Source organism: Gouania willdenowi, chromosome 4, assembly GCF_900634775.1.
Source record: "Gouania willdenowi chromosome 4, fGouWil2.1, whole genome shotgun sequence".
NCBI lineage: Eukaryota > Metazoa > Chordata > Actinopteri > Blenniiformes > Gobiesocidae > Gouania > Gouania willdenowi.
In genome coordinates, this window is record NC_041047.1 from 41,505,099 (window position 1) to 41,530,526 (window position 25,428).

Genomic DNA, 25,428 nt, shown 5'->3' on the forward strand with positions numbered 1-25,428 from the left:
CCTCTATCCTTCATCGTATCAAATCAGACGCATGTTTTCCTGTCAGGCTGTGTTAGGACGACAACGTGCACAGCAGTACTTTACATGCACTCAGTCATGTATGATCCATAACACTCACGATGCCAGTTGTAATGGGCAACTCAGAGCAGCTGAAGTCCTGCTCCTGCATGGAAACATGGAGCCAAACGTCCAATCAAATCCAACATGTCAACACATGTACTGTAGCTTATGGAAAGATATACTGGTTCATTTCATGGTGACCTCAACCATCGGCGGGCTGTTAGCAGTTTGCTTCACCTGCAGAGCTTTGTGTGCGCACCACGAGTGTTTGTGTGTGTGCGCACCTCGAGTGTGTGCGTGTGCATGCCATGAGTGTTTGTGTATGCTCGCTCCACGAGTGTTTGTGTGTGCGCGCACCACGAGTGTTTGTCTGTGTGCACCACGAGTGTGTGCGTGTGCATGCCACGAGTGTTTGTGTGCGCTTGCTCCACAAGTGTTTGTGTGCGTGCACCACAGGTGTTTGTGTGTGCGTACACCACAGGTGTTTGTGTATGTGCGCACCACAAGTGCTTGTGTGCGCACACACAAACACCTGTGGTGTGCGCACCACGAGTGTTTGTGTGCGCACACCACAGGTGTTTGTGTGTGCGCGCACCACAGGTGTTTGTGTGTGCGCGCACCACAGGTGTTTGTGTGTGAACGCACCACAGGTGTTTGTGTGTGTGCGCACCACAAGTGTTTGTGTGTGTGCGCACCACAAGTGTTTGTGTGTGTGCGCACCACAAGTGCTTGTGTGTGCATGTGCATGAGTGTTTGTGTGTGCGCGCCACGAGTGTTATTTATATATATTAACATACCACTGATCATACACCAGACCTGCAACATTTAAAAACATTTGTCACAATGTTTCAGTGAAAATAAACATTTATGGCGCGTTCACACCAAACGCGTCGAAAGTGTCAAAAGTACATGGTGGACGCGCTTCTAGGGAGCATCAGAGGTCCCGCTGTGCGTCCCGCGCCGAACAGAAGGCGCGTTTTGAAGCTTTTGACGTGTGGCCGACGCTGGAGTTGAGATTGTTGAACTTTTGGGGCATATCACGGCGCGTTAACCAATCAGGAGCGTTCCCCAACCATGACGTATCAGAATAATAAATAGAAAAAAATACACTAACCGGAAGCGGAGGCAGGCAGATGGACAGGCGCTCTTCTGCTGATATAGAGCGCCTGTAGTTAGTGTCCTTGCAGAAGATACGAGCGCGGATGCAGGTCAGCAGATCGTCAAACTGGGCACGGGAGAGAATGAAGTAACGCTGAAAGCGACACTTGTCCGAGCTCTGATGAATCAAGAAACGGCGCCGAGGTCCAAATAAAGCCAAGCCACTCTCTTTATAATGTAGAGCTGATGAACGGGGGTCAGAAGCGGCGTGTTCAGCAAGAAACTCCAAACTTTATTCTCTATTCAACCACACCTCTCTATAGCCCACATCACAGTGCACACACTGAGTCACACCAAAATACATCTGACCGGAAACACAGCCTTCTCAACATAATGTTCCCCACCACTTCACAGTCACTGGGTGAATTATGAACGTAACTGATCGCCACAATATCATCCATTGTATGAACACCACCGGCAACAGAGAAGCCCCTCCCGTCAACGTGCTGGGTGCACATCCCGAGCATCTTTGACACTGGTGTGTCTGTATTCATTGAGCACAAGCGTCCAACTACGTGCATGAGGCACGATTTTGACGTTCGAAACACATTTGGTGTGAACGTACCATTAAAGATGGTTAATGTAACACTAAAAGTTTATCAGCAATATTTACTTTTACTCAGTACTATCTACATCTGTCATTTGTATTTATCTTTGTGAGTTTCAATCCTGGAAAGTTAATCAGATTTGAGATGGAGCTCATTGGTGAGTAGAGCTCCTGAGGGCTTCTCACATGGTCTATGTGTGCTACAAACTTGGTGCCCGTGGGCCCTGATTTAGGGTAACGAAGGGTTAGGGTAACGAACAACATAATGGCAGGTGCTATGTCATGATAATGACAGTGTAATGTCAGCCTTATGTATAAAACTTGTTACCGGGTAAGTTAGTCCTTGTTTTGTCCTGTTGTTGAAATCCCAGTCAGAGTCTTGATCACATTTCAAACATGTAAGTGAGCTTTAGTTCTACTTTAGTCTCCTTCTCCAGCATTGAGAGCAGACCCAACCCAAGTGGGCGGGGCAATCTGTCATAGTCTCCTGACGAGTGAAGCCTTCACAAAGATCCGTCCCTGAACACATATACTGTCCACGATTAGGGATGTATATTAAAAAGGATTTAGTGATTCCGATGCTTTATCAATTCCTGCTTATCGATCCATTTTTTTATTGATTCTCCTGTTGATTCCAAAATAGGCTGAAAAACAAGCAGTACATGAGTAAATAAAATAATACGAACTGGTTTATTAAAATAAATATCAGGTTTATTAATATAAATCTTAATTATTCACCGCTGAGAATAAACACTGACAATACCCAAATGAGTCCTCAATAAACAAATAAACAATACCCAAATGAGTAAAATGAGTCCACAAGTCAAATGGCTATTGGCTTAGGATAAGAAATTAACCTCGTTTTTATCATTATCACACAATGTTAACCAATATATAAATCCCTTAACTGCCAAAACCAGCAGGATGCGTTATTGTGAAATATACAGGTATGCTACTACACCCTGTCACCTAATTAGCTTAACTGAATAGCAGCCTGAGTAACAACACCTAATTCACTCTAACCACGATGTTATAAGTACATAAAGAAACATGCTTTTAACTAGACATGACGTATGTAGAACTCATACTGAGTCAGGTGTGGAGAGTAACAAATTACATTTACTCTTGTTACTGTAATTGAGTAGCTTTTTGTGTACTTCTACTTTTTTGAGTACTTTGTAAAATCTGTAATTTTACTTTTACTAAAGTAAATTTTGTTTCACGTAACAATACTTTGCTACATTTGAAATACGGCTGCTCCAATCGTTCTAACCAAGAAAATGAAAAGAGATCTTATAGATTACCAAAGATTGTGGTTCACAAAGGTGAGAAATGTAAAAAGCTCACAAAAGAAGAACAGAGTCTGCTGATGCCCGTGTCTGTATCGACCACTTGGTCAGAGGTATGTTAGCGTGCTAATTTTGTTTTTGTGGCTGTGTTTATATAGCATTAGGTTGTTGTTAAATGCTCATTTACTATTATTTACCTTCTTTCTTTTACCCCTGCTGCACACTGTGCACATAAGGCTGAACACCCTAATGCTATTTCACCACATGTTCATACAGTACTAATCAGTAGTAGTATATATGTATGTGACAAACAAACCTCATGTATCCTTGACTGTCAGGCTAACGTTGTTAAGATGTTTAGCAAGTTTCTTTACATTATAGCCGTTACTGCTGAGGAGGCTGTGAACCCACCCGCTCAGAATTGCGCAGATTTTGGGGGTTGTGTGCGACTCAAAGCGGAGCGTTTTTGTGTCCCCCAAAGCTTTCTTGTGATTGTGATTTTAATCGTGATTACAGTATTGACCAAAATAATTGTGAATATTATTTTGGACATAATCGTGCAAACACTTCATTTGAATTAAGTGAATAGTATTTTCTTGTTCACATTAAACAAAGACATCATTATAATTTAACTGACAAATAAAGTTTAGTAGTAATAATATTCATAACAAATACTAGATACAGAATCATTCATACATTTTTATTATTTTTATTTAGTCATATTTTTATTGTTTTTTTATTTTTTATTTTAGCTCACCCTGTTATTTTTAATCTATGATTCATAAAAAAATCAAAATAATAATAAATCTGGATTTCTAGTATTTAAAATGATTAAACTTACTGTATGTATATATTTTTCACAATATTAAGTCAATAGTCCATTATAATAAATTGATGTCTTTGGTCATTCTTTATGAAGAAAATGGCTGTACAGGCACATTAGGAATGCTGGTTGAAGGTGAAATGAACTGTTTTAGCTTCATTAGCATTGGTGAAAGGATAGAAGAGGGAATACTTGCACCACAGCAGTCAGTGGCTGATAAATAACTGTTCACTGGGAGTTTGAGTTTAAACAGGCTGATGAAACATCCGGTAACATTCTCTTCCCTACACGCTCCTTCACACACACTTACACGTGAAGCTGATGCCACTGAAAACTTTGTTTGGTGGATTATCAGGTTAGTGGAAGGAAAGAAGTGATAGTCGGGCTCACACAGCGATGATTCCAGGAGGAAATATTTCAAACCATCAAACAGAGGAAAGGGTTGGAAAAGAGCTGGAGTGTTGCTGTTTATTCTAAACCCTTCCTCGTAGGGCAATACAGTATATATACCGTATTTTCTAGGCTATTGAACACACCGCTGTATTGGCCGCATTCCAATAATTTAGCAATTTTCTGATAAAAATCCACGGAAAGGCCACAACATGACATAGGCCGCACCCTATTGGCTGATGAGTCTGCCCTTCAAATGACTCAGCCAATCAGAATGGGCAGGTAGGCGGGCTGCTGTACTCTGGTTAACGAAGGTTTCTGTGTATTTCCGTGTATTCTGATCAGTTTTAATAAACAAGTTTCCATTTCCACCTGAAATCACATCCTCACTGCCCTGCGTCTGCATATCAGTCCATTTATAGCTTTTTATGGTCAATTTTTACTGGAACCAGACTGATACACCGGGTGCACATCGCCTCAGCAGCAATCACATCGATCAGACTCTGAGTCAGAATCTGGACACGATCGCTTTTGAACAAACGTAGCGTGGTTATTTGGCAACTTTATGCTGTTCATTGTTTCTTTCTATCATTAACTGGCTAATTTTGACTTATCCGTAGTGTTTCAGCGCGCACGCTCTCTCTGTGTGTGTGTGTGTGTGTGTGTGTGTGTGTGTGTGTGTGTGTGTGTGTGTGTGTGTGTGTGTGTGTCAGATATGTCCGCTGTAAGTCTAATCATGTGTGTGATTGCTTCTGATAAACCTAATGCAGTGATTTCACAACTTATTGCTGTTTATTATTAACTACTATTAAAAACAGGCTGAGATATCCTACATGTTGATCCTTATTGTACTGTTTATTTGCTCTTCCTACCGTAAATGCATACGTGTGCACCGCTCCCCGCTCCACAAACTTTTATTTATTACCGGTATTTTATTTTTATTCAAAAGAATCAGAAATCTTATTTTATATATAAATATATAAATGAAAACAAATCACTCGCTCCAATGCAATTTCCCTCCACGATCGGACGCCGTCCTGCGGACCATGACGCCTCCATCCTGTTATTAAAGCTGTAAAAGCTGTACCTTTCCCAACATTATCCAAAGCTGGTTTCAGTTCAGTGGTGGTTCCAGTTCATTCATTCCGCTGTAGGGGGAACTGTCAGTAATGTTCTGCCTCCCGACACCAGCTTTCACTGGAAACGTGTATGACTGAACCTCAACTTTAAAAAACAAAATAGCGTATTATATACCGTAGGCTTTACACAATCAGGATGTTTGGCCCGATCACCGATCGGTGAGTTTAAAAAAAAAACAATCACCGATCTGATCAAATGAGAATTCCTTCAGTACTACCTGATACTAATTTACAGAAGGCCAAACAGTACCATGTGTTGGTACCTAAACACATCCTTGTGATTGCTGGGGAATGTAAGAGTTGCTGATTTTTGCATGTAACATTGCACGCACAAGAGCATCGTGACATCACTCGCTGCTGGTTGAGTAAAGATGGCTGATAATAAGCAGTCCAAAGTATGGCTACGCTTTTTAAAATGCGATGCAGACTGAGCACTTGCAAAAACAAATCACATGTAAGTGGGAGCACGCAACACTGGAACTATGTGAAGCCTCCATCAGCAGAGCAAAGAGATATTTCCTGAAAAGCCCGCTGTTGCTTAAGGTCCGTATTCACAGGTGAATACACACACACACACACACACACACACACACACACACACACACACACACACACACAGGAAGAAGGCCAGCGCTCAGCCGCTCCACTCCAACCAAACAACATTTTTGCCGTTGCATGGTTTAGGGCAAAAAATGTGATGAATAATGAGGACGATTCCACGCTCCCACATATGAGATTACATTGAATTTGTGAATTTAAAGGACCTGAATAATTTCAAACTGAACTCTATAGTTATAATGACTTTCATTTATCTTTTCTTTCTCATTTTTACTTGAAACAAAATCCTCCCATGGGCCCAATAAAAAGCTCTGGTAGACCGTATTTGGCCCATGGGCCTTTACTAGCCGTTACACTCAGGACATGCCTGTAGACACCTTGTTCTATGGTCAATCAAACTCAAGCACATTCATTTCAGTTTTTTAAAAAACTAATTAGAGTCACGGGGAGCTCAGTTGGATAAATAATGCTCTGAAGGCCTCGGGGCCTCTTTGTACCAGAACAAGGTTAAGAACGCCTGCAAAGGAAAGCCTATAAAAGGAAGATCAACAAAGTGGCTCCATCTAATAGGATCATTTGTTTACCGCAGGGCTAGTGAGCTCACCTCTGTGCTGAGTCATGCCACTGTCTTGTATGACGAGTTTTTTCTACTCTTTAACACAAACCGTTTTTGACTTACTGCACCTTTCCCCAACTTTCTTCGTCCTGAACAACTGTGACCTATTGATGTTTGTTTTATCAAAAGCTTTCTGTGACTGACCTACGCTGACTTTATGCTGCAGATTCTTTATGCTGATATCTGCTCCGGAAAATGTTTCCAATCGCCTGCTGATAGAAGCTGCAGATAAGTCTACCGAGGAGGGAAACAACACAGTGAAACATACCTGTGGAACCGAATTAGCAAACCCTCGACTCAGCAATCTTGCCTAGCTGTACATACATTCAGAAAGAACAACAGATGCACGGTTCTCCCATTAAACAACTAGGGTTAGTACGTTTTTCCCTGATGTTTCACATGTTTAATTTATTGTCTGATTATTGACCGGTGCAAGAGTGGCTGTCCGGTGTTGAATAGGTCACTTTTAAGCTATTAAATTAATTTTAGTCACTTCATAGTGGTTTTACTGGGCATTGGTTTCAGAGCCCCTGGTATATACTCTATACTTTTCCACTGCTTTTCTGTCAACTCTCTCTTCTTTTGAAGATAGATTTAACCTTAAATCTTTGTTGCAAAAAGCAAGGGAAATTTATTACGAATACAATTCAATGTGCTTTACGTGATTAAAAAGTACATCAGAAAACAATAAACAACAATAAAAACATAACGAAATGAAACATAATTCTCAGAATTGTGTCCTCAGATTAGCAACATGCTAAGCTAACTGTACCTGTGCATTATGAAGGTGTCATTGCACTTAATAGTGTCATTACCATTCCTAATTAGTCCATGCTTACTGGAAAATTTTGTACCCTCGTAATGAATTATGCTGTCGCAAATGTTTTCCCATTATTTAGGAAAAAAAATTCCCTTTTCACACTGTAGCTGAAGCCTTCATCAGATCTATACCTTTGTATGTGTTGGTCATTTGATCCATAGAAAACTGAGGTGGAACTGAGACTTTTGGTAATAAAAGTATCGTTGAAGCTGCTGACGAAGTGGCTACAAGTAAAGGACTTTCTTGTGCTTGTTCTTTTTGGACTACATGTGACCAAAGACTGGGGTTGCCATGTTTGCCCGCACGACAAACAAGGACCAACATCCGCTCTCCTTCGTTGCTTGTTTACCGAGGTGACCATTAATAAACAAGAATAAGACACACATGTTTAAATCCTAAATATCCAACAGCTCCTGTGGGACTATTACAAGTGGTGCACTTACAGTCTGGAAGTGGGAGGAAAAAACTGACGCACTCCTGGGATTTCTGCTTGTTATTTAGTTGGTGGCCTAAATTTAGGCTGTGGAGGAAAGCAAACAAGGAGCAAACTGTGTTTCCAAATGCTACTGTGAGAATACGGCAGATGGCTACCTGTTAGGGTGCATTACAAACGCAAAAACTGCGATGGAACCGCACGACCGGCAGGTTTGACCGATTCATATAAAATTCCCCACATGTATTCTTGACCCCAAGATGAACAAAAACTTACATTATGACCTTGCCCAAAACCAAACAGGAAGTCAGCCATCTTGAGTCAAAGGTTAAAAATGGCGAGACGCATTTGCGCGAATGAGTCTGAGGGGCTTCATCCGATTCGCTTCAAATTCGGCCAGAACACTTAGGAGCCACTGAAGATTACAAATCCTCAAATGAATTTGTGGATTTCCAACGGTTTGGTCTTGGCACTGTCATAAATTTGCAATGCTAATTTCTGAAGCACGCCACAATTTCAAAAAACCCATAACTGACACACAAAGTTCAATCAGCCTCAAATGACATTTGCCCAAGCTTATTCATGACTGCCTTGAAATATTTCCCATCATGCCTTGCGTTTTTGAGTAGTGACATTTTCATGTTCACTGTTAGCAACTATGGCATGCCATAATAGAAAAATACATATAACTCTAATTTCCAAACTTCAAACTGCCTCATATTTGATACACATGATGACTGTTCAACCCTAAACAAGAATTCATGTGAAAACTACCCATCATGCTTTGCATTCTTGACTAGTGTCATTTAGCACGCCATACTAGAAAAACCACTATAATTGTAATATACAAACTTCAAACCTCCTCATATTTGACACATGATGGTTGTCCATCCCTAAACAATGTTCAATGTGATGATTACCCATCATGTCTTGCATTCTCGAGTTGTGCCATTTACCAAGCCATAATAGGAAAACACATATAACTATCTCTAATGCAAAGTTCAAACTGCTTCATATTTGATACATGCATTGCTGTCTTTAAAATATTGCACTTCATGGAGTGTTGACCTTCAACATCATGTGCAGTAGGGATGTACCGATTAATCGTAAGGCAGTTAAAAATCGATTCATAGGTATCACGGATCATATCGATACTCTGAAAATTGAATCGCAGTACTTTTTTTAAACAGCAGAGGGCAATATCTATTTATCTATTTATCCTTCTCTTGTCCAGAAGCGTAGGCAGTGGGCGGAATCGCCTTCTACTCTTAAACATGTTCATAAATGATTCTTTACCCCTTTAGCACCGAAAGAATATCTGTAATATTATGTGTATATCTGTAAAAGTTACGTTTTTTATTAGCTCTGTCTGCTAGCATAGCATCTCTTCTTCACTGTTAGATTAGCTGCATGCCAACCGACCACTGAGTAACCTGCGCCCTCTGCTGGTACAAACAAATATCTGATGTACTGTAAATATAGTACATTGATTGTTTTTCTTAAAGTCCATTTGTAAAGGCACAGAAATAAAAAATGGTAATGGAAACACCTGAATTTTGGAAAAAAACACTTAAATATGGCGAAAAAGTTTTTAAGCTTTCAAGAGGAGGAATTTCAGATGTCTCGATATTGAAATATGTCGCAAAAGTGCATGGCCACTTCTCTCTGAAAAAACAAGACAAAGCACATGTAAACAGAAGAGGTGACTGGGAAATTTCTTAGCATTGTACAAAAAAAAATATCACTGCGACATTAGGCGTGATACACCAAAGGAATACTAATGTTATTAGGAGGTTCTGAACGTCCATCTTCCTGCAGCAAAGTCTCGCGGGATGAGATTTCACGTAAGTTAAGAGGCTCCTATACATAAATACTATGTTTTTGGGGTTCTTAGAACAAATGGAAATGGGTCAAAAATAGCATGATACGGGACCTTTAAGCAAATTGTAATCCAGAGTGTTCTGGCTTGACAGTGAATTTATTCTCCTTCTCCTGGTCCTGTAAAGGAGCTTTAGAAATCCAGTTGTTTTAATTGTAAATAATTAGATTATTATTGCTATTACAATTATTAAAGAATATGCAATATTTGTATTATATTAAGGCAAGGCAAATTTATTTGTATAGCACATTTCATACACAAAACAATTCAATGTGCTTTACATGATTAAAAAGTGAAATAGAAAATATTCAACAGTTAAAATAAATAAGAACATTAAATCAGCGGTAAAAACATTTAAAATTAGCAGTAAAAACATAAAAAAAACTCTTACTCAGTCATATGCAGAAAAACAGCCTTTAACTTGCAGTTTGTTCTTTTTATTAAAATACAAAAATAATATTGAAACAGTAACACTTAAAAACTTTGATTAAAATATATTAAAAAATACAACTAAAAAAAATATTTAGAAAATGCAAAGCACCAAACACAGCTGCTCACTTCATCAAAGCACATTTAGCTGTGATTGTCAGTAGCACTTAGAGTGTTTCAGTATTTGTAGCTCACTTTGTTCTTTAGAAAAATGCCTCCCAATTCAGGGATTGTGAACCGCAGAGTGGGGGTCACAAGATGATTTCAAGAACAGATTTACGGCACTCACATTTGCATGTCATTTTACTGCACCACTGACACGCAGGTGAGTGGGGCAGTAGTTAGCTCACATTAACACACTGTATAAAGCTTGGGACACATTTCAAAAATAAAACGTTGGTTAATAGTAATACAGACCAAAGACAAAACAGAAAGGTAGTGGAGAAATACAGCTGCAAACACTAGTGTTGTGGTGGTCAAGACCGGTCTTGGTCTCGAGACCAAATTTTAAAGGTCTTGGTCTTGTCTCGGACTCTGAAGCATTTTGACTCGGTCTTGTCCAGGACTCGGGATTTTCCGTCAAGACCGTTCGAGACCAGCACTAATTCCTGCTATTTTTAAACTTTTTTATGATGTGATCATAACACGGAGAAGAACGAGATAAAACAATCCTTTATTCATTATTTAATCCACCCCGTATAATGACCACAACCTTCCTTAATGTGACTGAGTGACGTGTGTGACACTCATATGTGTGTGGCTACGGTGTCAGTTTGTACCGCGGAGCAGAAGGAGAAATGAACTAATCACCGGTAAAAATCCCAGTAAAACTCCAGAAAACAATCACCAGTAATAAATATTATCTCCCTGGTAAAGACAGTAGCTTTAATAACTGGTAAAATAATAAACTGATGATATTACAGCCTGTGAAGGCTGGATAGGGGACGCACTTACTCTGCTTCTGGGTCCTAGTGCCAGCCGACGGTGAAGCCTGTTCCGTTTACCGTGTTTACTGAGGTCCGTGTGTGTTTAATAAGTCCATGTGTGTCCGTGTGAAAATCTACATGTTTATGCCTCTGTCCATCCACTCTTTTCATAGTGTCCATCCACTTTATTACATAGTGTCGGCTGTAGTCCGGGCCGCCGCCATCTTGGTTTATGTTGTCACCAGCACGTCATCGCCGCAGAGTTGCACTAGCACAGAATGAGTCAAATAACCGTAAAGAGGTCTTATATTAGTCTATTATCTTTTTAAAGTGGTGTTTTTTTGTGTCTTTAGACTCCAATTACATTTATGTATATTATATGTTCCCCACAATATAAACAGGTTCACAATATAACTATTTTTTATAGTTTCTGTTCCACTGTATCCAGAATAATAATAATAATTCTCAACAAGAACTATTGATTGATTTGTCACATGACTGTTCCAGGGTTTGAGTTTGTTTTATTTAGTTTCACATCTACCTGTAGCTCTTTGTTTTTTAGACTGATGACAACTTGTTTGTAGTTTTATTTCAGAAAGTTTCACTTTTACAGTTACAGTTGGAAACCTTTGTTAATTGAATATTCTAGTTACATTACAGTAACCAAATTAAACTATATCAACTAAGTGAATTAATAAAAATGGCCTGTGTAAAGGCTTTTTCAAACTAAAAAAATATCTTGTGAAATCTGTGACCTGTTGACCTGCACAACTCAAAGAATCAGAATCAAGAATCATTATTTCTTGGCAGAAATACTTTTAAACACTTGCTGTACATTCAGCTGACATAAAAATCTTGTTTTCAAATACGAAGAATAATTTGAATTTATCAGTAGCAGTAGTAGTTTTAATATTTTAGTTAATTTTTTGCAGGCACCTTTTTTGTCCGTCAAATGTATTTAAAATAAACTAAAATTAAAGAGAGAATGTTATTTAACTATTGAACCTTGTCATAATTTTATTTATTTATAGATTTTTTTAAACTGAAAAAAAAAATGTTTATGGCCTTGGTCTTGGTCTCGGTCTCGGCTCCCGAAAGTTTTGGTCTTGTCTTGGTCTCGGTGCATTCTGGTCTCGGGCAAGTCTTGGTCTCGGATAGTGTGGTCTTGAACACAACACTAGCAAACACACACAATCCCAGAGGTTCGGCGGTTACCGAATGAGGGCCAACCCGAGTCTCACCCTCTTCCCACGCAGATGTTTTCGCAGCCCCCCCCGTCAACCAACAAGCTTTACATGGGCACTCGTAGGGGATGCGCCAAAACCCCAATCTGCGCCGGCGGTCTCGACCTGGATGTCGTGCCGTCCGACGCGCCTCGTCTCGAGGACAAAAAAAACCACCCTGTGCCCGCACCCTGTGCCCGCACCCTGTGCCCGGTTTGTGGCTATTAAACCTACCATGACTAATTATCTTGATAACAACTTCATGGATGTCATGTTGTTCTTCTCTGTTGTGCTGCTGTTAAGCCCGTGTTTGTTTGAGGTAATAAATGCAAGTCCTTTGTGAAGTGTATGTTTTTTTTATGTTATCAATGACGTATTGTGCCCCCTGCTCACCCCTGAACGTTTTGCATCCTCGCGGATCCCCGTGACTGCGGAGGGTTCACCACACGTACTGGTGACAGAGAGAGAGAGTGATAACAGACAGGATATATCACGTGTAAAACAAAGAGAAGCATTTTTAGGATAAATACATTTTACAGTCTGGATGCGGAGTGATGGCTGTCATTCTTTCCTGTTGAGTGAGATCACAGCCGCTTGTGTGAGCTCTCTGGCAGGGACAAGCTGATGGCAGCAGCCGCTGTTCAGGGCAGTAACTACAGGGTGATACGTGTATTCATGTCAGAGTCTCTAAAACACCAGAAAACTCTTCGATAACACAAGATAAAGTCACTAAATATTTGTCACTAATCTTTATTGAGAAAAAAGTTGCTAAGAGGGTTCAAAAGACATCGATAAGGGAGGCTAAGTTTTGGTTTCACAAAGGAGTGGAGAGAGGATTCTACATACTGCAGCTTTAAGGAAGGAGAGAGTAAAGTTGCTTAAATTAAGCAGTGTTATTATTTATAATGTTCTACACATGATATATCATACAACACTGGATGCATGTGCTTTAATGGGAGATACGCTTTAACATGGTAGGATAGTACAAATACAAAATGATACATAAGGATTAAAAGCATTTAAAAGTCCAACAACGTAGATCATGGCAGTGAAAGTCTCTAATAACGTTACTCCGCCTTTGCTGTTTCAGCCATCTGGTTTTCTCTGTGCATCACCACAAACTACAGACGTATGGGTCTACGCAGCACCTGCGGTGTCACTCATGTTCTCAACGTTGCACTGAGCTGCTACGGGAAGCAGGAGGGTAAAAAGTCATTACGCTGCTGCGCTCCTTTAAAACTTTTTTACTTGATTTATATTTTGTGAACCTTTGAATGTTATATCACCATTTTTTGTAACATATTGTTACATTCCTAGTGGTTTGATTAGAGTAGTTAACATGATCACATAGCTCTGAAGTAGTAGCTCTGAGCGCTGTGGGATCTTCAAATTCAAGTCACCTCACTGAGTCCAGCAGCCATTGATCAAAAGTAAATGAACAACTTTATCGCTCCCCTGCCAAAAGTGCAAACGCAAACGTGGAGAGGAGAACAATCACTGGGAGGAGTGGGAGAAAAAACAGATCAAAGAGAAAAGTTTGGTGCAGTGAGAAGGAAAACAGATGTTCCATGAGAAAACTAATGTTCACCTCTGCCATGAAGCATCGCAGTGCAACATCTGCTCAGCAACCCGACTGTGTTTACGCAGCTCCTCGGGATGATAGAATAGACTTAGAAAAACAATGGATCATGCACGAGGTCTGTTTGGAGCATCGAACCATGCTGAGATGCTGCCAGAGTTTCTCACAGACTGAACTCTTGTACATTGTGTAATGGTTCGCCCTCAGAGATTTCACACTGAACAGAGTTGAACTACTGAAACCCGCGAGCGAGCGTATCCACTCAGTGAATTCAAACAAATGTATTTAATCTACACAAGAAACAAAGCCGGGGATTCTGGGTAATAAAGCAATACAGCCTGTGACATTACCACAAAAATGACGGCAATGGATATACAGTATACAGTACACACACAAGTAAATGAGCAAATATTTCCATGTAAATGACTCAAATGGTGCCACGGGCATCTGTTTCGGATGCCTCCTGGTCGCCTGGTCGAGGTGTTTCAGGCATGTCCTACTGGGAAGAGGCCTCGTGGAAGGCCCAGGACACGCTGGAGGGACTATGTCTCTGAGCTGACCTGGCGTCACCTCGGGGTCCCCCCAGAACGGCTGGAGGAGGTGTGCGTGGATCGGAAGGTCTGGGCATCTCTGCTGAGACTGCTGCCTCCGCGACCCGGCCCCGGACAAAAGCGGAAGAAAATGGATTGATGGATGGATGGATGGATGGATGGATGGATGACTCAAATGGACTTAATCACATACTTTTGTATGTGTTTCACTTTGACCTCAAAGTAGGGCTGCACCGTTAATCAAATTTTAATTGTGATCACAATTTTGGCTGCCATGATTAAATAAACCTGATCGTCGGCAATATTTACATTAAAAATACGGGCTCTGCACTCTGTAATAGTGCATTCATTCAGTTAGCCTTTGGTACACTTTAAATTCTTGGTTTAAATTATAATTCTTATTTAAAGCTTAATTTTGCACTGTAAACTGTATACATAATGTTTGTTTAAAAGTAGTGTAAATTTTGTTTTTATTTGCAATTATAACAAAAAGTGTAACAAAATAAAAAAAATAAACAAAAATAAACAAAAAACTGAATCCATAATTTATCAAAGGGTAAACCTTACCAAATATGATAAATAATCGTGATTATAATTGTGATTACAATATTGATCAAAATAATCATGAATATCATTTTGGTCATACTTATGCAGCCCTATCTCAAAGCTGAAATTAGACCAATACATGTGGAACATGACATTCATACAAAGGGTGTCCATTTATTAAAACTATTACTAAAATTTGGTTACAAGACATGATCCTGTTATTTTTGAAAAAAGTTGCTTCAGGTCATTAATTTTAGAGACGAACACTTGGTTTAATTTTTTAACACAGCACGCCATGACTTTTGTCAACTGTGGGAAGAAGTGTTAATAATAATAATAATAATAATAATAATAATAATAATAATAGAGAGATTAAAGGTGCAACGATTTGTTTTAGCAACGATTCGATTGGAATCACGATTTGTTTTTGCCGATTTGATTTATATATATATATATATATATATATATATATATATATATATATATATATATATATGAATTAAATATGTGCATAAACAAACAGGTAGATAATATTTAATGGTAAATGATTTAACATTTTATTTTAATAAACTCCAACCAACACTTCAGTGTAAATTAATAGGATGTTAACTTTTCTGCTCTCATTTTCAATATTCAATACGTTAAAAAAAAACATTAACATGTTGGGTTTAACCAACTTTTTTGCTTTTTTTTTCAACATAAAAATGAGATAATATTAACATAAAAAATCTGTTACTTTTCATTTTGGTGAAGTCTGAGGCTTCTGCAGAGCTAATGCTAACGAGCTAACGCACATGTGCTGCTGCTATAGTGAACGCTGTCAGAAGGGCTGGTGTTTGATGGTGGACACAGAGAGCGACTCCTTTAGAATATCTTTGTCTGTGTTAAAGCTAAAGTGTTTCCACACACTGGAACCAAAGGTGGATTAATGATCAGTTTCTCATTCTGCAGCTATTTCTCCATGCTATGTTTTTTGTCTGCTGGCGCATGGTAATAACGTCACAGACAGTATGTAATAATTATTAAAAGCGCTTTTAAAACACATCCATATAAAGTCTGCTGTGATTAAATCCAATGCCTTATTTTGATAAAATTGATTGATTATCTTTTAGAACAATTTTCAACATGTGTCATCTGAAAGGCCAACTTGCTGTGCACAGATGGATGTAGTTAGATCATAAGAATATAAATCGATTAATTCATTCAAATGGTAGAATCAATACACCCTTAATGGAGAGTATTCAGCCCCACACCTGATTTCCACTGGATGCGTAACTACTCCATAAGGTGGAGCACGATCCCGCTAATTCAAGTGTAATCGCGTATTACATTTGTGTGATTCAACCATAGATACATGCAATATTTATATGTGAAATACAATTTGATCGAGCCAACCAGGGTGTCAACAGAAAGGTCTGGTCCCCCCCGATTCCAAATATGTGGTTGGTTTTCGGGTAGAGTCCAAATTGCGTCCGCTAGAGCCAAAACGCACACATATTTCATTGCCGAAAAAAAAGTGTTGTGGTATCAACAGACAGGTTTTATTCCCGAGTCCGAATATGTGCTTGGTTTTTTGGGTAGAGACCGAAATGGGCCCGTTGGAAGGTCAGTGTTTTCCCCCATGAACACGTAGTATTTCATTTTGAAAATAATCCAGACAATTTATTCTGTCTATGTACTACTTCCTGTCCCGCAAGGGCTTATCTTTGTTAACTTGCTGCAGCACAGCTCCAGCATCCAGAAATAATAGAAGTGCTACCTCAGCAGTGACTCAGCAGTGACTCAGCAGTGACGGTGATGTGCTGCAGCAGATTCGCATGCGGTGGAAATTGACACATTGACTTTCATGGAAACCTATCAGATGCGTTGCTGTTTCGCTGCAGTGACGGTGCAGTTACGCATCCAGTGACAGAGAATATTACCACCCGTACATTCCGTGGTCAGGACCCCTTAGCGGCCGAACACAAAGGTGTAAAAAAACATCAGCTGCCCGTTTAGATGCCTGAACAAAACCACTGGAACACAAATGAAACATAGGACATTTATAATAATCGCAAAGAATAAAAAAAAATAACACAAATACATTATGGCTGATTAATGTTAACTTTTGCGAGCACACTTTTTCTCTCTGTTTCTGCCGATCCAGAATACAACGGTGTAAAAAACAATAGCTGTCTGTTTAGATGCCTGAACAAAACCACCGGAACACACATGAAACATAGGATATGTATAATAATCTCAAAAAAAACAAACAAACAAACACAAATACATTATGGCTGATTAATGTTTCTGTCGATCCAGTCCTTGTATAACACTGCCATACAAACAGTTCATTGTGTCCTTGAAAAGAAGCAGAAGGACATCAACTCAGTCCTGCCCTATCGTCAGCTTTTGAGGAGAATATTATGATTCAACCATGGATGAGGATGAGGTCAGTATATATATTTTTTCTTTTCCTCAACACAGTCAAGAGAAAAAAGACAACAATTTTAGATGTGTGTTATGTATATACTGTATGTTATGTATTTGTGCCTATGTGTAAAGCTATGCTTCTGTGTGTGTATGTCTGGTGTATTTGGTTGTATGATGTATGTGGATATAGTATATATTGTAAACACTTAAGTGTAGATCTGCACACTCACCGCAGCTCTTCCCAAAAGGTATAGTAATGACATGACTCGAGCCGTTATCACAGTTTTACAGGCTTTAATAGAGGCCGTAGTAACACGCCAAAAATAAACAATCAAACACACAAAGAACCGTCTTACACCATCATACACACACACTACCGTGGGAACAAAATTGATCACTCTTTCCCCCGCTTACGCCCGCCCTTACGCAATCATATTTGTTCCCTGCGCTCCAGCAGCAAGTGAGGAATGAGCAAAATCAGCAAATAATATTCAGTGAATGTGAACGCTGAACAACAAAATGCAACAACGCCGTCAATATCCCATCCCACTACTAGCAGAAATCACTTTAGAAATTATACCACAACAATATAGAAGTGTTTTTGTGTTTATTAAAAAATAATATTACTGTAATAGAGATTAAAAAAATAGATACATCTTGAAGCCTGACCCGACCCTAACCCGACTCTAATGCATAACATCTCGGCCCGAATTCAGGCTGGGCTCGGGTCTAAAATCTAACCTCTAGCACCATCAGACCCCTGCCACCCTGAAAAGAAGAGACAATGTTGCCACTGGAGGAGTGAGGGAGTCTTTATTGAGATGTTTTTTGTACGGATGTCTAATGGTAAATGAGACTGGTAAAAAATATAAATGAGGTCTGAATGTGAACATTTTTATTTCCATCCAGCTGAAACCTCAGCTCAGATGATGTGATAATTTGTTCGTTTTAAACCACTCATTGGAAATGTGTGGAAAATAAACTGTTCTCAAGCAAATCACAGGCTTATTTATTCATTACATTTTTTGATCACAGATGGCAGAGCCTTATTAAATTGGGCACTCATATTATTATGGAAATTTCCTTTCGAGAGAGAAGATTTCTCAGACTTTTATAAAGCTGTGCTACAAAGTCGCTACAAATCACTAATGCAACACTAGGACAGAGTGGATAATGATCATGAAGGTTATAGAAGCACTTGTTTTTGTTACACTATCTAATGCATAGTAGATGTACATGTCTAACCATAACTGACAATATCCATATATTTTCTGTTATCTGGATCAGTGATCCCAATAATAATAATAACAATAATAATAATTAGCCTTTATTGTCATATACGTGCATGTGCACACATGAATTAGTTTTCTGCTTCCAATCCATCCATGAAGAGCAGTGGGCAGCCACTGGTGTAGCACCCAGGGAGCAGTTAGACAGCGTGGGGAGTAACACATTACAAAGTAATGAGTTACTGTAATATGTTGCTTTTTTCAGTTACAAAGTAATATAAAGCATTACTGAAACAAAAATCAGCAGTATATTACATGTTACCATCTCAGTAACACAAGTTACATGGAGACTTTAAAGGTCCCATATCATGCTATTTTTCTCCATTTGTTCTAAGAACCCCAAAAACAAAGTATTTGAGGTTTATTTTCCCAAAGTCACTTTCTGAGCAACTCTACACAAACAGGCTGATTTGCGGCCAACTTATGCATATTCATGAGTGGGTGTGTCTATAGATGGGACACTGACTTCCTCCTCCCCGCACGGTGACGTAGGGCCAGAGGACGGCCCACCCTCCTCCCACCCACTCCTTAGCCGAGCTCATGCTGCTTTATAAGCATGAGACAGAGCGTGGGGGCGGGGCGTTTGCCGGAACATACATAGCACTGCACGAAGGATGCTGAAATGCTCACCGCGTCAAATTCATCATCAAAGTGGGAACACGTCATCAAATTGAAGCGAGGTGTTTGGGCTCGCCCTGCAGTAAGAAAGGAGCAAATCACCCTCTAACTAACGATTGAGGGAATCAATGAAAAAACACTTTGGACATGTGTATGAAGCCCATATAGCACTTTATGATGTTTAAAGCACAGAAAAGTTGATTTAGCGTAACATGGGCCCTTAAATGAATTCCACTTATATTCCAATGAAAAAGAAAAAAAAAGTCAGAAAAGTGTTGAAATCATCATCGTAAATTCTACCCCTTTTTGTGGCGTAGAAGAAGAAACCCTGCATTGTGATATAATATCCATTTGGCTATGCTCAGGCCCTTTAAGTTGTTCTATTATTTAGATATAAAGTTTGTTATACAAACTTCCATTTGGTATATGGCCCTTTTTGCTCTAAGGCATGTATTTACAGTTACATTTTACATGACTGATTGAATGTTGTAATCCTAGAGGATTATCTGGGGGTGCTGGTGGTTCCTAATCGATGGCTCGCAGCTCAACTAGTCTGGGACACTCGGATGGACTATGCTATCCTGTTTGCCCTTCTGTTCACTAACTCCAACCAGTGGAAGCGGATGGCTGCCACCTCTGAACCTGGTTCTAACGGAGATTTCTTCCTATTTAAAAAGAGGGACTTTTTGCTTCCCACTGTCGCTAAACGCTTGTTCATGTGGATCTTGTTAAGTTCTTTCTTTCTTACATGGTCTATTTTTTGTTACGTGCTTTGAGATGACTTTGTTGTAATTTGCGCTATATAAATAAAGTTGAATTGAATTGAATTTTGTTAGCCTATGTTTAGGCATTGTTTTGCAAATGTTACACATGTTAAGGTACTGATGTCTGATTCAAAGGTCAAGGAAAAGCAAGTATTTTGTGGTGTCACATTTGTAGACATTATCTGTAATGGTATTAATGTAATAAGATTAGTATTTTAAAATGGCTTCACATAACAAAAATGTGCAATTAGCTAAAAGTGACTTCAAGTAGTGTAACTCAGTTACATTTTGGAGATGCTAATATTGTAATACGATTTTTATGCCTGTATCTCGTAATATAAAATGTATTAAAAGTGTAGAGTAACACTGCAGTTAGGGTTACAATAATATAATGACCCTGGTTGGATTCAAACCGCTGACCCTTCGATTACAAGCCTGCTTCCTTAACCATTAAGCCACCACCACGGTCCTGATTTCTATCCCCATTAATAACCATACAGTAGGTCATAATGCATGGACACCATCATTTTTATTTTATTTAAAAAAATTTGGGGGAAAAATCACCATGAAATACACAATTCAAATCTAATCCAGATGAAACTCATTTGGATAACTGAGGAACCAACCAGACAGAACTGAGTCAAATTCCATAAAGATTGGTTCATTTCAAACCCAGATATGAAATTATGAAATTTGGCCAACGTTGAGAAATTGGGATTTTTCCATTTTTGAAACTGATCCAGAATTAATGTACTGACCCAGATCCCCTCCAAGGTTTATGGAATCTTCCATGGCCTAATCAGACAAACAAATAAATACATATTTATGAGCTGCTTTGCAGAGGTAACTACATTTAATACATTTATATTGTTCTTAGACATAAAAAATGAGAGATTCATCACAATCATTTAAATTTGGCTTATTTCAATAAAAACACAGTGGAATTATTAAATCCTCCAGGAATTCGCGATGTTACGTACTGAAGTGTATTAAAGCATTTAACGTGTGATATTAAAGGTTTATAGTCCTTTTCAATAAAGAATTGAGCTCAGCTAGATGCATATGTGAAACTATTGGTTAAACAAGAGGCCCTAAACTTCTATGAGTAATTTCACAGGAATCTGGGGGTGTTAAGTTAAAAAACAGGCCCCTCTAAGTGATAAATCGAGGGGCACCTATTTTGATAATTGAGGGGAGTTGTAGGTTTTGGGCCAATGAGAACGTTGACACCAGTGTTGGTCGTAATCAGGAACATGGGAACCTATTATCTGTTCCATATGTGAGACTTGTTTTTCTCTTATGATGGTATCCTGAACTGGGCTGTTTTTCTTATAGGGTGATGAGCTAATGTTAAAGGTGGGAGGATTCAACTCTAAACATACTGTATATACGAGGGATTTTCCTTTCCAGCCTCAGAGTTTTGCAATAATTCGGCCAGCATGCTCTCAACAGGTTTCATTCTTTGTTACTTGTTTAGGACTTTTGTTTGTATTAATAAACTGCTAATTATTTACAAGTCATTGGTCCGAAGACTTTTTCCACACCATCTTTATGTCATCGCATCCACATCACAAGAAACAACAGTACGCAACTATTAATGCAAATCCAGCCAATACCCGTGAATTCTGCTACACTACAATTCTGTCCAATTACCGCAAATTTCAACAATTTTAACCAATCTGACTAAAGATTCAGGACAATTCGGATGCCACAACGTGGCCGAAGTCCGTCTGCCTTGTGTAAGCCACATCATCATCCGAAGCAGGCAGCCACACCATCAGCTGCTGGGAGTCCCCTGGTACGAGCAGAATCACCATTTATTCTGGTTACAGACTGTGTCACAACAGCCAAACTGACTCATTCGAGCTAAATGGCATTAAACGTGTCTCACGAATGCAAGTGTTTAATGATCTGCTGCTGCTCTAGAAAGACTTATAAAGAAAACAATCTGAATAAGCTTCTACTATTTTAAAAGATCTTTGATAGATCCTCATTACAGGTACTAAAGGTCTAAAATGGCAGCAGTGGCCAATGTCATTGGTTCTTGCGCCCCCTGGTGGTATCTCCACGCACACATTTACAAATTGTTGAATGCATTGAGACTCTTCTGTCGCAAAAGTGTTGGTAGCAAAAGTCATGAGTGCATTGATGAGATTCTCACAGGAAAAAAAACAATTATTTATTTAAATATTTTTTTGTTTTTGTTACAAAAACTCAAACTGATTCTCTGTAATATTCTCTGCACTGGAAACCTTCAGGTTTTTTAGCAACTTGAACAGTTTAGACAAAGTTATAGAAAATAATAAAGCCTCAAAATGCTGCAACTTTTTTTTGAAAACATTTTTGAAAAAGCTGCCACGAAATCAGGTATTTTAGGCTGCAAAATCCTGGAGGGACTGGTTTCTACTGTAAAGTGCAAAGGTTTGGGACCAGAAACAAGCTCAGCTTTGGGTTAAGTTGTCTTCTCAAACCTCTGAAACTGCAAAACTCAGCTATAACGTTTATCACATCACTACTAAAAGAATTACGACTATGGTAGCTTGTAGTTTGTTACTCCCTTCACCAAGAATAACAGAAGACATCAGTGATGTCACTTAAGTGCATTCTGGAAAGAAGTGCTGCTGTCAATGTTACAAAGATGAGGAATAATTAAGTTCACCTAAACCGTGCCTAATGGAGTCAAGCATATTTATATTCAGGATAAATCATCCAACTTCATTTAGGCTTTCCAACACTTCCTTCAAGCAGCCAATGCTGCTGTAATTCACCCTCCACTACCTTTTTATTTTCAGGTTGCAAAGGCGCCTGGAGGGTGAATAAACATCATAAAGATCCCTCGCACTAATTAAACTCAAAGTAAGCATCCAAGATAGAAGTTCCAAATTTTGAGTGGGCCAATAAAGCTCGGGCTAATTCTCTGTTTTTCCACCCGAAGGCAACACACCAAACATCAATACTGCATTTTTAATGGAAGTAAATGGGGGCATGCATAATTTGTCAGATCTGTGAAGTGTTTCTGGTGCTTCTAAAAAAGACATAATCCCTTTTGCAGTGTGTCAAACGGCATTGGGAAATGACCTCTAAATCTAAAATGATAAGATTAGTTTCATGTGATGCAGATAGTTGTCACATCTGAACCCAAACACGTCCCATCACTGGGGAAATACTGCGACCACTAACGACATCGTTCACTTTCAGCCAGATCGACGCTAAACTAGAAGAATGTGTTTCTAAAAAGCAATGACACACACATTTTACTGCCAACCACTAACAAGTGTTTACCCTCCATTTAGAGAAGTGAAATAATCAGAACCCAACAAAGGAACCAGGAAACACTGGTAAGACTCTCACGCAGACTTCACACCAGGGTTAGGGTCAATTACATTTTTCAATTACAATTACGTTTTCAATTATCCATGTTCAATTACAACTCAATTATGATTACGGTGACCAGCATTTTTTCAAATTACCATTATTATTTTCACCCTGGAAGTCAATTACAATTGTGTTCTCAATTACTAAAGCCCATAAAACGTAACTTTCCTCTTGTAGCTTTCTGTTAGCATCTTTTATGATAACATGTCAGTTTTGACCCATGTCTTAAATCAGCTGTAAAATACACTATAACATATTTTTTCATTTCTTGGTTACCTTGTTAGTCGTGACGTGCCGTGAGCACTAGGTTTGGGTGTGCATTGCGTTGCAAATCGAGACCACCAATGTCAACACTAATGACAATTTCATGTTTCTGCTGGCAAGTGTTAATCTAACAAAATCACCATCATAAAGCACCATTAAAGAAACAAACAATTATTTAATATAGCCTCCATACTCTCCCAACAAGATATATCTCATGACACGACAGCACATCTGTTGTTTGTGTTGGAAACACAGAAACACAGAGAACAACTCAGAACAGCCTCAGTGAGGCTCATCCACAAAGTGAATCCTTCCCTTTGTACCATTCACTGTGGAAAGTATGAAACATGTTCTGACCTTACCTTTGCTGAAGGTCTGGTAACTCTGGTGTTGGTCTCCCATCTTTTAAAAGCTGTCATTTTTCCTCAAAAGAAAGTTTCTTTATCGTCTCCGTCACTGTCATCCTGCCTGTAGTGTTATCCCGCCCACTAGCTAGAGAACGTAGCAGCAGCGGCCACGCTGTATCAATTCACTAATGCACTCTGAAGGTACGTATAGCATTTAGCATAGCACGGTAAATGGTTTTCATCTTGGGGAACTGACTGCGCATGCGCAAACAGAAAAACTCCTCCTGCCTTACAGCGGAGTGAGACTGTGCAGCGTCTCTGCCGTAGCAGGAAATAGAGATGTTTAGTCATTTGGGCTATGACAAGCGCAAAGTGCTGACACTTTCAAACTTGTAGGTACTGTAGGCTATTTAAAAAAAAAAAAAAAAAAAAAAAAATATATATATATATATATATATATATATATAATTATATATATATATATAATTATATTATAAATAAAACAAATAATCAAAATATCAATTCACCCTTGGATAGGCACTGCCTACCTTGCCTACCCTGACTGCACGTCACTGCTTGTTAGGCTGCCATATGCATGAAAATATTGGTATTAATATTTTTGGTGAGGGCATCTGAGCCTTTTTTTGGTCAGTTTACCCCTCAATTTCAATTATTTTAAAATGGTAAAATGATGCCGAAGAGAACTGACAGGTAGTGGGAAAAGTTGATATGAAACATATTTTAATAATTGTTAACTACATTTGTGTATAAGCTATACAACTGTTAATGGTTGAACAGGTTTACGTTTAATTCTATTGCAAATGAAAGTTTTTATAGAATTTCAATTAAATTCCATAGATTCCATAGAATTACAATAACAAAGTTATTTATCTAAACTCAATTACATTTCAATTATGATTACAACAGCAACATATTTTTAAATTACACTATAATTGTAATTAAATATTAATTACTCAATTACAATTATAACTGACCCCAACCCTGCGTCACACAGTCATTATTGAAGCACAAAGGCCTAAGCAGACTCTCTTTGGTTTAACAAGTGTGTTTAGTCTGGACTTACCTCTTCTACCTTTGTTTCCTCAAAGGCAAACTCCACTGTGGGAACAGCCAGCTGGTTAGCAAAGAAGGTCACGTCTCCAGGGAACTGCAGTGGTCTGACAGTCGGTCCTGGGCAGTTTCCACCACGAATGCAGCTCAGCAGCTGTCTCTGTGGAGGAGAAAAAGAGAAACCATGGGCTTGACCTAATCAAATGCTCATCTCTACCACCTGCAGTCATGGAGTGTGTGATGATGTGTTTAAGACTGACATGTGAATGGGTTAAATAATTACACATGTACACTGAAACACTTTGAATGCAGGAAGTGAAGT

At 39.0% G+C, this 25,428-nt stretch overlaps 1 protein-coding gene across 5 annotated transcripts in view; it reads right to left on the reverse strand.

The window, feature by feature from the left end:
- naaladl2 (N-acetylated alpha-linked acidic dipeptidase like 2) overlaps positions 1–25,428 on the reverse strand; it is a 703,949-nt gene that overhangs the window by 146,006 nt on the left and 532,515 nt on the right. For all 5 annotated transcript variants that reach the window (XR_003673909.1, XM_028444647.1, XM_028444645.1 and 2 more), the window contains one exon: positions 25,120–25,266. Coding sequence is in view for 4 of the 5 variants with exons in the window: in XM_028444647.1 (XP_028300448.1) it covers positions 25,120–25,266 (147 nt within the window). In the remaining variant the exon portion in view is untranslated. The remainder of the gene's footprint in view (positions 1–25,119; positions 25,267–25,428) is intronic.